Source organism: Tetrao urogallus (assembly GCF_951394365.1).
Source record: "Tetrao urogallus genome assembly, chromosome: Z".
Classification (NCBI taxonomy): Eukaryota; Metazoa; Chordata; class Aves; order Galliformes; family Phasianidae; genus Tetrao; species Tetrao urogallus.
Window position 1 is genome coordinate 56,278,869 of NC_136816.1, and position 12,937 is coordinate 56,291,805.

Genomic DNA, 12,937 nt, shown 5'->3' on the forward strand with positions numbered 1-12,937 from the left:
TTTCACAAAGCAGAAATCAAACCTAACTCCTTACCACCTTTGCCATTCTTCAGAAGAAACTAAGAAGGTTGCAGTGGCCCACAGAGTAGTACGCCAGCCTTCCTCAGCTCCTTTTATTTCACTTCCCCTTTACTGCAGCTCCTCAACTGCACTCTTGTTCTAGTTTTTGCCCCTTTTTATTATACCTACTACTTTTTAAAAATAATACTATAGCCTATTTACTTTTTAAGTGTTTTAATGTTTCTCCTAATCTTACTTACACTAATAAACAGCTATCTACCAAAAAAGAATATACCAAATAAACTACCAGAAAGAGTGGGCATCAAAAATTTTGATGAGACAATCAAAATTAACAAAGCATTTGGACGATAATTATAATCTTGATTACTCAAACTCATACAATTGAGTAGAAATTTCTTAAACAGAGATGCTAGTAAAACATTTCCTATAGTAGCTAGATACATTTCAAATCTCTGCTGTACATTACACTTGTTCTGCAGCTTACTAATATAATTCCAAACCCTAGACCTCCATACAGATCATGTTTACTACACATTCATATTTCTGCAGTGATTAAGTTCCAAGGATGAAATGTGGGCAGGGCTGCTAACGGTTTCAAAGGAAAGGAACAAAAGCCATCAGACAGATGCTTTTTCCTGCCACTTTGGACTCACAACAGGCTCACCCGTACTAAGCTACAATGGAATAATGTATTGGTGACTCATACTGCTTTTAATCATATGGTTAGGAAAAGAAAGCGCAAGCAAGTCAGCACAAGTACCCTACAGTTATTTTAACACTTAGAAAAGATACACCTAGACAAATACATTTGCAACAGCCATCAAAATGACTGCACTGAAACATGTTCTTCGCAGTTACCAAAAGGGCTGTTGTTTACAATCCTGCAGGTGGCTGCTATTTAAGTCAACGTGATTAAAACCATCTCAGATTGTACCAGTTATTGAAAACATCTTTACATGTACAAAAAGAAACAGAAAAAGTTAGTAGAAATATATTTGAACTTCCTTTGTGTTCATTTCTTGTTTTTGGCCACCAGACATTAAAATAAATAAATAAATAGAAAAGAAAGAAACCAAGACCAGGCAAAAGTAACAGACACAGAGCATGAGTGAATACAGGCTCTCAAAATCAAAGTCTGAATAATTAAAAGTAACAAATGTGCAGTGTGCAAAGCTTAATGCTGGCAGGTAAAATTAGCATGGTCAGTATCTTTGTATATCAGTATCAGTGTACACACCAAAGATCAACAAGCAAGTTACTGCACACACATATTATCACTTCTTGCTCTTTGTGGTTTTAAAGTTGGTGAGCTGAACATACCATGCGTGTTGTCAACTCACTGCTCGCAGCTGAAGGAAAAAAACATATCACTGCACCCGAACACTGTTCTTCAAATATTAATGTTTTTATAATCTGCAGTAAGCTCTTTGCAGTGTAACTGCTTTGCTACATAACATACCAGACATACTGAAAAGCTATTTTGTCACTCCAGAATTACTCTCCTTAAAGCTGGTAGTCTTCAATGCAAGTTTAATTTCTGTACACATACACATACAGTTATTTTAGAGCTCAGCTTCACTTAGATAGTCTCAAAGGAAAGCTCTATTTCATGAGTGGTGATTAGGAGTTGTTTCTGAAACTATGTTGCCACCATCTGGACAAACTGAACCTGTCAGCTATTTCTGGATGTTACACCATAAAAGCTCCCAGAGGAGAAAACACCTTCTCAGTGCTTTCATTTTAATATTCTAAATAATTAATTCTCTCAACATTTGGTAACAAAGTCATTAATCCAAATTCGAATGCTGAGTTTTTTTACCTGAAAATAGATGTCTCTAATTAAAACATGTATAAAAGCTATCCACCAATGCTTAAAAAGTCCAGTTTGAACTTATTTTCTTAATAAGCACCAATAATCTGTATAGTGATCTACAATGCTTTATAATCACTTTATACATGTTTCATACCATCAGGATCTGTTTCTGCTTCTTCCTTGGGTTTCATTTTTGTTAGCAAGAAAGTTAATTGTCAAATGGAAAGTGTTAGCTTTAACCTCAGAAGATAAGCTTCAGAGAGGAGATGTTTTCCTTCCATAAAGCATTACAAGAATGCTTCAATCTAGTCTTCAGCAAATCATATTTCAGATATTATGGTATTTTACAGCAAATTTTGAAAGATAGTAGAAATTCTGCTCTACACTTCCGATGCACAGGAAGGTAACAGACTATATAAAATAGATCAATCAGAATTCCTCCAATCCCAATGGAATTACATTTTTTATTCACTAAAAAAATGTATACGTTTCTATCAAAGTCAAGGCAAGCTACACAGTTCCCGTAATTGAGTAATTACAATCTTCTTAAACAGATTCTCCCTTATTTGCACATTTCTGGCTTTTCATAATAAACTATATCCCAGATAAAGATCTTTTATGTGAATGTAAGCAAGTATTCCACATGAAAAGGTTTCCCACAGAAATTTGCCACTTCTGCCTCACAGTACTGACAAGAATACCGAGAAACAAGTCTTACATACCAGCTTCTATCTTAAAGCTCAGATCATATCACAGGCTCAGGCAACACATGTCCCTTAATGCAAAGTTTATGTAACACATACAGACTTAGACACGGAATATTTCATGTCTTCCTGCTACTTCTGGTAAGCTGCAACTCCAAGCCGAGTCTAACCTTGGTCGGTTGTTTCATACAGGGAAATGCTTTAAGCTTTTAAACTCATCTCTTGTTGTTAAATGACTCTTCTAACTCCCACATGCCAGTACTGCACGGATTGCTCATTTCAAACGAGTCTTTTTAACTAACGACAGTACAAATTAAGAAAAAGAAAAGTTTAAATGTAAGTTGTCTGAAAAAGTCTTTAGAAAAGATAAAAAGTACAAAACTGACCTAAAGCATTCAGTGACTTGTAGCAAGATATACAGCAAGAAAAACTACATTGATAAATCTGAGCTGTTTAGAAAAATGCTTGTCTGTGATACTGAAATGAGCCATTAATCCACTGCCCATCTGTCCACACCCATCTTCTATCACATCCAACTGACGACTGAAGAGTTATCTTAGATTTAATGAACTATGCTGAATGTTTGTCTCATAACAAGCAAATAGCAGCTGTAATATTTAACCATTTTCATCACTTACAACTAATCCTGTAGGGAAAAGAAAAAAAAGCAAAACCAAAACATTTGCATAATGTTATTAAATAGTCACTTTTTCTACAAGTGACCCTACTTTATTCAAATGTTGATGGTTTGACTTTTCTCTGAAGATGATTTTCTTCTCTGATAAATATCACACAACGTGCCTTCAGTTCTGCTGCATCTGAATTTCCATACTTTGAGAAAACTAGCTACTCTAAATCTCACTAATTATTTTCTACTTCTGTGGGCAGAATCATTCCTTTGGAGTCCTTCAGAGTCTCTCCCCTGTACTGAAGCTCATAATTTTCTCTCATCTTCTTTTCTATTTCTTGCATTGCCTTCTCCTACTGAATCTACTAACTCCTCATTCTTCCAGTTTAGGAATTTTTGACACTTGTCTCCTTCACAGGAATTAATACAAGCAGCCTCAGAACTGCTCAGTCTTACATCTTCCTTACTTTCCATTCCAATTGTCAAGTGTTTCTCTGTTCACTCAGGAGAACTAAGAAACCCTCTTCAGGCACATGTTTTTGCCATTATTTTCAGACCTTTGCAAAATAATGCAAATAGCTGCTAAAATCAGAACCTTTGCATGCCACTGAAGTCTGAAAACCACAGCGATTCCCCAAACCACAAATACATTCAAGTTGCTAAAAATAATATAATAATATAAGAATTCAAATACCGTCAAAATTAGAAGTGCAAGACATTTGACTGGAAACCAGTAGAGGCTGTCTCCATGTAAGCTGACTACATTCTAATTTTGACTGAGACATACCAGATCTAGGATACTTCTGAGACTACACCAACAGTGTGATTTGATTCAAGGTAGTTAACTCCACTTATCACATGTCAATTTGGATCTCAAAATAGGTTGTGTGTACAAATTGTTGCTGTTGGTTTGGTTACGGTTTTTCTGTTTGTTGGTTGGTTTGTTTTGCTGTTGGTTTATTTTAAAGATGGAATCCTCACTTTTGAAACATTTCAAAACCTAACAAGATACTGGATGCCAAGACAGTATGGTGGCCAAATGTGCATTATTTTATACTTCTTCCCTCTCCTCTCCCCCTCCACTTGCAAACTTCAAACTACGCATACTACAGACATTTAGTTCTGAGAAGCAGACAGAATGTAGTAAGTTAACTCTGAATCACATGTTGAAAAACTTGAGGAAAACTCAAAATTGACCACACAGATCTGCCTGTTTGGCTCCTTACTAATTTAGACAAGGCCCCAGCATTCAAGGGAGCTGTAGAACCAGGACTGAATAAGGAAAAGAACAACTGAAAGGCACAGGGCATCAATCATTTGCATCACAAGCTCCATGCAATTTTATTCTAACATCCATCAAAGATCAGCACAGACCAAAAGAAAGCTGGCAGACAGCTTTTGCTTAAAACACATGAAGACACAAAATGCTGTTTGCATACTCTTTTCTTGCCCCCAGCTGAAGCTAGAATCCCTCTGCCAGTCTGAAAAAAAAGGCAAGCCCCAGGTCTGGGTCTTGAGAAAAAGCAGCAGCTGTTTGTTTTGCATGGTTTTAAGAGCTTATTTAGTCAGGTGCAGTACAAAGACAGAGGAAAATTCAGAAATAACAACAATAATTCAGCACAATAAACTATAAACACAATGTCCAAGAGTCTTTAAAAGATATATAAAATCCAGATTTCACCAGCTTTAGCCAGACTTGGAATCACCGAGTTTATAAGGGCCAGCCCTTACTGCTCAATTTAATCTCTCAAGAATTATGCTCATTATTTCTATTTTAAGAAAAAAAGTCAGAAACTCAAAGGATACCAGGTATGACCTATTCTTAGAACCACTGCAATTCTTCAGTAAATTTAAAAACTTCTCCTATGCTCCTGTGAAGTCCAATAACTATGTCCTATCCTCCTACTCTCTTACTGCTACTGCAATTACAATAAAGTTCTGAATACAGAGATTAACCTTAAAGCTTCAGAAGAGAGCTCTCAAGGTGATACACCCACTTGCAAAAGTTCAAAATCTAGAAAAAACTGCCAGTATTTCCAGTAAAGCAGGTCCCTCTGATCAGTAAATAAGGCTGACAGTAATTTCAGGATCATAAACAAAGAATCTGGTTGTAGGTTCTACTCCTTTCCGTAAGCAAGAAGGTTCGACCATACAATGGAGCTATTTATCTGTGTCTGAAACCATGAACCTCTTTAAGGGTATTTGTTCATTACTTGGCACTGTCATCGTCTGAAATATTTCTTCCCCACATCTCATTAAATCTGAAATTTACTGGATTTCAGCTATCACTATATTGGAATGCCAGGTATCTATGCTTTGACTGATAAGCAAGCATAAACCGTTGCAGTGTATTTACTCCTCCAACTCTTGTGGTTTCTGTTTCGACTCTCTTTTCCACTCAGCCTAACAGATGAAGATTATCTGAGTAAGAAAAGTTTTCTGTTTGTGAACTCCATTCTATGAAGTCCACTGAACAGGAATACAAATTTGTCCAGAATACAGATCGTTTTCCTTATAATCCTTTTGTATACCTCTCAAAGTCACCATAAGCTGCAAGAGGGAAGTCCAAAAGATGAAAGAAAAGCAGAGAAAGCTTGGAATTGTCCCACTGTCATTGTAACCAGGAGGATTCACACACAGCCAACAAGGACATACTCCTATCACTCTTCCAGATGCCAGTCCAGCAGACGTGTTCAATATCACTGCCAGTCCTTCAAAAAGCGTGCAACAAAACCAACCAGAGAACTGACAAGATGCAGAACTGCAGGAAACGTTATTTGTGTCAGAAGGGGAGATGTGTGCCTGCCCTTGCACTTCAGGAAGGACACCGACCTTTAGGACTGCAGCCTCACACCTCATGCTTCTGATCCACCACACCACGGGGCACAGGTCTGCATGGGGAGCAGCCACGTAAAACACACCTAGTACAGCAAGTGGGTAAGAAAGGCTGTACAGGAAGAGGCGTGATGGTTGTAAGCACTGCAGCACGTGCACTCAAGACCCTTAGACACGCCTCTTTGGTTAAATGACGCGGAGCCGTGCAGCGCCCGCGCAGCGCGATGTGAGGACACGGTGCAAGCACACCGAGGTTCCTCAAACCGAAACTCGGCGTTCTTCAAACCAAGTCACGGCCCGCAGCCGCCCGCCGCCCCTCACAACCGCTCCGCAACCCGGGCCGAGGGCCGAAGGCGTCACTCTGCCCTGCGCTGCCCGGGGCGGTGCGCACAGCGCGGGGCGGCGTTCCCTGCAGTCCCGCCCCGAACGCCGCACCGCTCGCGCTGTCGTGGGCTGCGCCGCAGCGCTCGATCCGGGTCCCGGCGAGGCAACCCGAGAGGAGACCCCGTGCGTACCTGCGCCGGTCTGGTGCTGAGGCACGCGGTAGTACTTGTTGCCGAACTGGTCGGTGCCCACCAGCTCCTTCTCTGGCCCCAGGAGCCGCAGGCGCAGGGCCCGCAGCGCCCGCCAGGCGCGGCCCATCCCTGAAACGAGCACGCGCACACCGCCGCCGCCACGCGCGACCCCCGTCCACGGGCAGCTCCGCCCCCGCGGCGCCAATCACGTGATCCTACTCCGTCAGCTCCTCCCGCTCGCCGGCGGGCATGCCAGCAACACCGCTTGCAATTGGCGGAAGCCTTCCTACCTCCAGCCAATCCCGGCCAGCATAGGCCCAAGATGGCGGAGCGGTGCCGAGCGGCGGCGCCGTCCTACCATGTTGGGGTTTATTTCGGCTCGTCAGGCCGGGCTCGACGATCCCTCGCGGCTGCGCCGGGCTGAGTCCACACGCAGGTAGAGAGGCCTGCGGGGAAAGAGGCTGAGGCTGGCCTGCGTGGGGCGGGCCCGCAGCGGCTACTTCACGCTCGGGGACTGACCTGAGCCCTGGGCCCGACCTGAGCCCGGGGCCCGGGGCCCGGGGCCGTCCTCTTCTCTCCTCTGCGCGAGCCGAGGGCCGGGCTCTACCCCACCGCCTGCACCGGGAGCGGGGCGAGGTGGGGCGGAGCGGGCGGCAGTCCTCCAGCGTGACCTGGCGCCATGCCCGGCAGGGGCCGTCCTGTACGCGCCGGTACTTATCCGGGAAGGGTTTGATAGGATTTGTGTTGGAAGTTGGGAATTGCCCCGGGGCAGGCGGATGAGTGGTGTGTGACTGAGTTGGATACTGACGACGATAAGGCGCTGCGCAGTGCCACTCGGTTCTGCCTCACCGCGCTCAGAGGCTCTTTCTACTGATGTTTGACTGTGCTGTGTTTCACCAAAAGGCCAGACCTAGGTGGTGCTTGGGCTCACTCATCAGCTCGACCCCGTTTTTCCCATAAGCACACCTGTTGGCTGCTGACAAAAGAGTTGGATGCAGGACTGTTGTTAGGTTTGTAAAAGCTTTTCTGGAAAATGGTGACTGAAGAGAGGGGCTTATTAATACAACTGTCAAAGACAGTAATGTGATGATATTTGGTCATTAGTAAAGAGTCTGTTTTGCAGCTGTTCTTCAAGATAAATGCGGTAAAGCCAGTCTCTGTGCAGTTGCTCACAGCATCTGCAGCTGGAAGGATTTGTTTTGAATCCACACACAAAGGTTGCCGTGTGTTTACTTGTGTATTTGCCTTCAGTTGGAATTTTGTGACTGCATATAAAAAGAATCTATAATTTAAACAGACTATCAATAATAAAGTATGCAATTTATAGTTGTAATTGGTGGAATTGCCCTAATTCAGAAAGCTCATTTCTGGTTTGTGCTGTATCATAATAGGTACTTTGTGCCCCTTCAGCTTCTGTGTAGCATTCAATGTTGAGAAAGAAGCAAAATAGGCACAGTTTATGTTGCTGAAAAAACCGCATACCTAACATTTTTGCCTTCTCTGCATTTTCGTTTTGAATTAATAGAAATCACACATCATCTTCAATAGATTTAAGGCACATGACTTGAAATGTAGTTCCAAAACATTTAATTAAAGCGAGGTATTGCTTCAGTCTTGAGCTCAGAAATTTTAAGTATTTTGTGGATATCAAAATTCTCACATAATTCTATTCTATTCTACATATTTTGAATTAGCTTGGAGCATTCTGTGCATACTGTTGATCACTCTGCCTCTAACAGTTCAAGTTTCCCACAAAAAGCATTCCGAGATATTAGAATGTTTTCTGATCACAAGATCAGGAAACTATTGGAAGCTCCACCATGTGGATAGTGTAGGTTTTTTTCTTTGTACTGAAGAAAGTGTAGCACACGAAGTAGTAAACACACAAAGTAGTAGTAAAAGAAAATAGTGAGATTTATTAAACTAAATAAGTTTGTCCACTAGGTGTCCATAGTTCCAAGGAGGAGTGATGGTACATAATGAAGCTTGCAGATAACTAATATTTGTCACAAAAATGACAAATACTTCTTGATGTTTACCCTATCTGTATTTTTTCAAACTACTTTCTTGTTTTGATGCTTCATGTATTGACCTCAAATGCAGTTTTGATATTCCTTTGAGCCTGTCTTACATATTTTTTTGCCTCTTAACTTCCGACAATACCAATGATAAAACGCTTTTTCTACCAAACTTTTAATTTTGTTATGTGTCTCTGTAAGTTTACTTTGCAAGAATAAATAGATGGGGTGTTAGATGCACTGAGGGAGGGTGAGACCATGCTTTGCACTGTGTAGAGATAGTGGTATCTTAAAGATCTGTTCATACTTTTCATCTCACTTTTCTGTTGATTTTTCTTCTATTTTTTTCAGAGTTCTAAGTTTAGAATTAAATAAAGATAGAGATGTGGAAAGAATACATGGCAGTGGTATTAACACCCTTGATATTGAGCCTGTTGAGGGAAGATAGTAAGTATATACTTAAGTTTGGCTAAAATCACTTCACTGCGTCTTGGCCATTATTTTATAGCCGAATCCTTAATTACATTTAGCAGGTTGTGGTCTTACCTTCTGTAACCCGTGTGTTTTATTTATACTTTCAGCATGTTATCAGGTGGCTCGGATGGTGTTATTGTTCTTTATGACCTTGAAAACTTGAGCAGAAAACCAAATTACACATGTAAAGCACTTTGTTCTGTGGGAAGGTAGGTTCTCAAAGAAAAAACTACTAAAAGTTAATATTGATATCCATTGTAAGACTAGCACCAAAGTAACAGATTAATATGCATGCTTATGTCTAGGATAAAGAGGCTTTATACTGGAAATATTTGGTGATGGCTAGCATTACAGATTATGTTTCTGACATAAAGAGAAAAATTGTAGAAGCTTTGCAAAGATATATGTCATTTGCTACATAGCAGAAGTTACTTGTTATATCTTTGCAATGAGTATTTGTTAATATTGTTTGAGCAGGTCTCTGGCAGTTTCACTTTGGGCTGTGGAAATATTCCTTGCATTCCACAATATATGTATAGTTCTGTGTATCTTGGAATAGTTATACGTTTAAACAAAGGAAAAATGATTTTGTGTAATTGTTCAGCAGAGGGAAACACAATCTAAGGTTTGTAGTTGTTGGTTTTATTTTCATTCTCTCTGTTACTGGCTTTACAATTGCTTATTTTAAGTTCACCAGGTTAGCACCACGTTGTCTAATTAATACAGAACTTTTTAGGAATGTTTGAATGAGGACAGATGTGTTACTGACAAAAATGGTCATATTTTCCTGAAGACCCAAGGTACTACCATGCTACTTGAAAGAATCAGTATAAAGACTCAAAATCATTATTGCTGTGTGAGACCATTCTGCAGGTAGTGAAGATTTGTAGACTATTGGCTTTAAGTCTTCCAGCAAAATCTGTTTTTATTTTGTGCTTAGATTTTCTATTAGGTTAGGGATTTAATCTAAGAGTAACAATGACATATATCCAACTTGCATTTTCTCTTTGTGTTTTCCTAGCTTTTAAGTTATTTGAGGTTTAAGAACTTGGTGAACGGTACCAAGCACAAAACGTATCTATAACAGTAAGAGCCTCAGATTGGTATGTTGGGCAATAAGAATAATAATAAAAAAAAAGATATATATAGAACATGAAACAAACGCATAGGAACATAATCTGCTGCACTTACTAAGTGTTGTGTGTGTGGCACTACTTGAAGAAAATAACTTAAAATTGTAATTAAGAGCTAGTAATGAATATGTATCCCTGAACATAAAAACAAAAGTGAATTCTGGGACAGAGAAAACCAAAGAAACATGTGCTGCTAACACACAGTATAAGAAAAATGATTAATCTGTACTAAAATCATCCTCTGTTTCCTTATCATTCTAGTCAGTTAAAGCCGTGCTTGAAAATTCTATTTCAGTATGGCTAGTTGGCAGTCTGTCTCTTGAGTAGGTGTTTATTTATATAGATCTGTCTCTTATTTCTCATCACTTGTACAGAAGATTAAATCATAGTAGTAAAATCTTATTTCACATAGAACAATGTTCTGAATGATGTTGCTATTGTTATTTTTTAAAGTTACTGTAGCAAGGTTTATGCCTTAAGTTATTGTTATGCTTTACTCCAAGTATTTGTCTAGTTTCCTGGTATGTTTTAAATACTTACTGGAGCTAATTAGCTACGTATATAGCTTCAGATATTGGAATATTATCCATGCAGACTTCTGACACTATAAATGAATTTTTTATTACCAGTGAGAAATACTTTTGATCTGATTGTTTCTTATCTTTAAAGTACATGATAATAACATGCAAAAAGTGTTTGTCTGTGATTCAAGTTTGCAGGGCACAAAGCAACTCTGGTCAGGAAATTGTTTTAAGAAGTCCTTGTTAGGTGTCCTGTGAGGATATTTCTGAGTAGATTCTGACCTGGGACAGCTGAGGGTCCAATAGTTTAGACTATTAGAGAAGATGATTCCTAACATTAGATTGCAACATACCTAATGTTTCTCACATAGATTTGGAGTCACCATTGGAATAGAAGTTTTCTAAATTTTTCCTTCCTTGTTCGGAGTCAGCATTCCAACTTTTAGTTCCTTTCATATGATTCATGCTGTCGTGTGGCAAAAACTGGCATTTAAGAGTAAACAAACTTAACAAGCTTCTCAATAACATAGCTGATGCTTCTGTAGGTCTTCTCTATTTGAAAACTGTCCAGGGTGAGTCAATATCAGTGACTTTACTGTCCATATAATTCATTCTGTATTTTTCTTACATTAAAAGGTTCGTATTTCCTTACTAGTGTGAAAAAACACTGGATATAAAATGAATTAGAAAAAATATACAGCTCTGAGAGATGAAGTGGAATGGCACCTGGCCACTACTAAGCCCAGTTTGATCAAAGGTGATTCCAACAGAGCTACTCAAGAGAGAATGTAGAAGAAGTGATGATTTTGGTGTAGTGCTGAACACAGTCCAGTTTTGTACACTTGTATTTAATGCACGAAGGTTGTAGTTCAATGAATTTAGTTTTTATTGGAAAATGAATTGGGATATTGCTGCGTGGATTTGTTCAAATGACTCTACAGGAGTTAAGTTCATACTGAGTTGGGTTTGATTTCTTGGCATTAGAGGTACTGAAGATTTTTAGCTTGCTCCCCAGTAGAATAGGTGCTCAAAATCAGGGGATGCTGAGCATTGTGGCAAACAGGCTGTTACAGGGTTATTACTTAGAAATAACCAAGGAGAAGTTACTAAACTAAACTCTGTAGTTTCTCAGTAGTTATTAGTATTGTCGGTGCTGGCTTAAGGCTCATTCTTTTTAAAGACATAAGGTATCTTCTGTGCTTTCTAGCAACCCAAGTAAACAGGAAGCTTTATTAGCTGAGGTGTAGTGCCAGATCTACGCAGATCTGGATCAGTATTTACACAATGATACCCTTGCAGTAGTTATCACTTTGGAGGCCAGGTGACTTGAAAGTAGTGAAGAAATCCTGTGAGCTCTTCACTAGCTTGAGATGGAGCCAGCTGAACTGCTTTAGTGAATATGCTGGATCTGACTGGGGTGGAGTTATTTCTTTTCACAGTAGCTTGTGTGGTGCTGCGTTTTGAATTTGTGGCCTAAAGAGTGTTGATAATACACCAGTATCTTAGCTGTTTTTGAGCAGTACTTAAGGTAATTGAGATTTTCACTGTTTTTCACTTTGACCCCTCAACAAGTAGATTGGGGATGGGTGATAGATTGTGAGGAAGCATGGCCCAAGTGCTTGATCTGAATTAACCAAGGAGATATACTCTACTCTGCCCTGGTAAGACCTCATCTGGAGTACTGCGTCCAGTTCTGGGCTCCCCAGTACAAAAAAGACAAGAATCTCTTGGAAAGAGTCCAGCGGAGGGCCACAAAGATGGTGAAGGGCCTGGAGCATCTCTCCTATGAGGAAAGGCTGAGTGAACTGGGTCTGTTCAGCCTTGAGAAAAGAAGACTGAGAGGGGACCTGATCCAGGTCTATAAATATCTAAGGTGTGGGGGCAGAATGGTGAGGACGGACTGTTTTCAGTGGTGAGTGGAGACAGGACAAGGGGAAACGTTTGGAAACTGCAGCATAGGAAGTTCCGCACAAATGTGCGCAAGAACTTCTTTACAGTGAGGTGACGGAGCACTGGAACAGGCTGCCCAGGGAGGTGGTGGAGTCTCCTTCTCTGGAGATGTTCAAGACCTGCCTGGATGCCTACCTGTGCGACCTGGTGTAGGGAACCTGCTTTGGCAGGGGGGTTGGACTCGATGATCTCTGGAGGTCCCTTCCAACCCCTACAATTCTGTGATTCTGTGATACTCCATACCACACAATGTCATGTGAACTTGGGATGAAAAGGAGAAAGTGGTGGGTGGAGTGAGGGAAAGGTATGTTTTCAAGGGCCTGCT

The 12,937-nt window shown here is 40.4% G+C and overlaps 2 protein-coding genes across 2 annotated transcripts in view; one reads left to right on the plus strand and one right to left on the minus strand.

Moving 5' to 3' along the window:
- NDUFAF2 (NADH:ubiquinone oxidoreductase complex assembly factor 2) overlaps positions 1-6,643 on the minus strand; it is a gene marked incomplete at both ends in the record, with an annotated part of 61,199 nt that extends 54,556 nt beyond the window's left edge. Inside the window, one exon of the mRNA XM_079548287.1 lies at positions 6,517-6,643. Within this exon, the coding sequence (XP_079404413.1) occupies positions 6,517-6,643 (127 nt within the window). The remainder of the gene's footprint in view (positions 1-6,516) is intronic.
- A 232-nt stretch (positions 6,644-6,875) lies between these two features.
- The window catches only part of ERCC8 (ERCC excision repair 8, CSA ubiquitin ligase complex subunit), a gene marked incomplete at both ends in the record, with an annotated part of 32,558 nt that continues 26,496 nt past the window's right edge, over positions 6,876-12,937 (plus strand). Inside the window, 3 exons of the mRNA XM_079548836.1 lie at positions 6,876-6,952; positions 8,886-8,981; positions 9,116-9,217. Of these exons, the coding sequence (XP_079404962.1) occupies positions 6,876-6,952; positions 8,886-8,981; positions 9,116-9,217 (275 nt within the window). The remainder of the gene's footprint in view (positions 6,953-8,885; positions 8,982-9,115; positions 9,218-12,937) is intronic.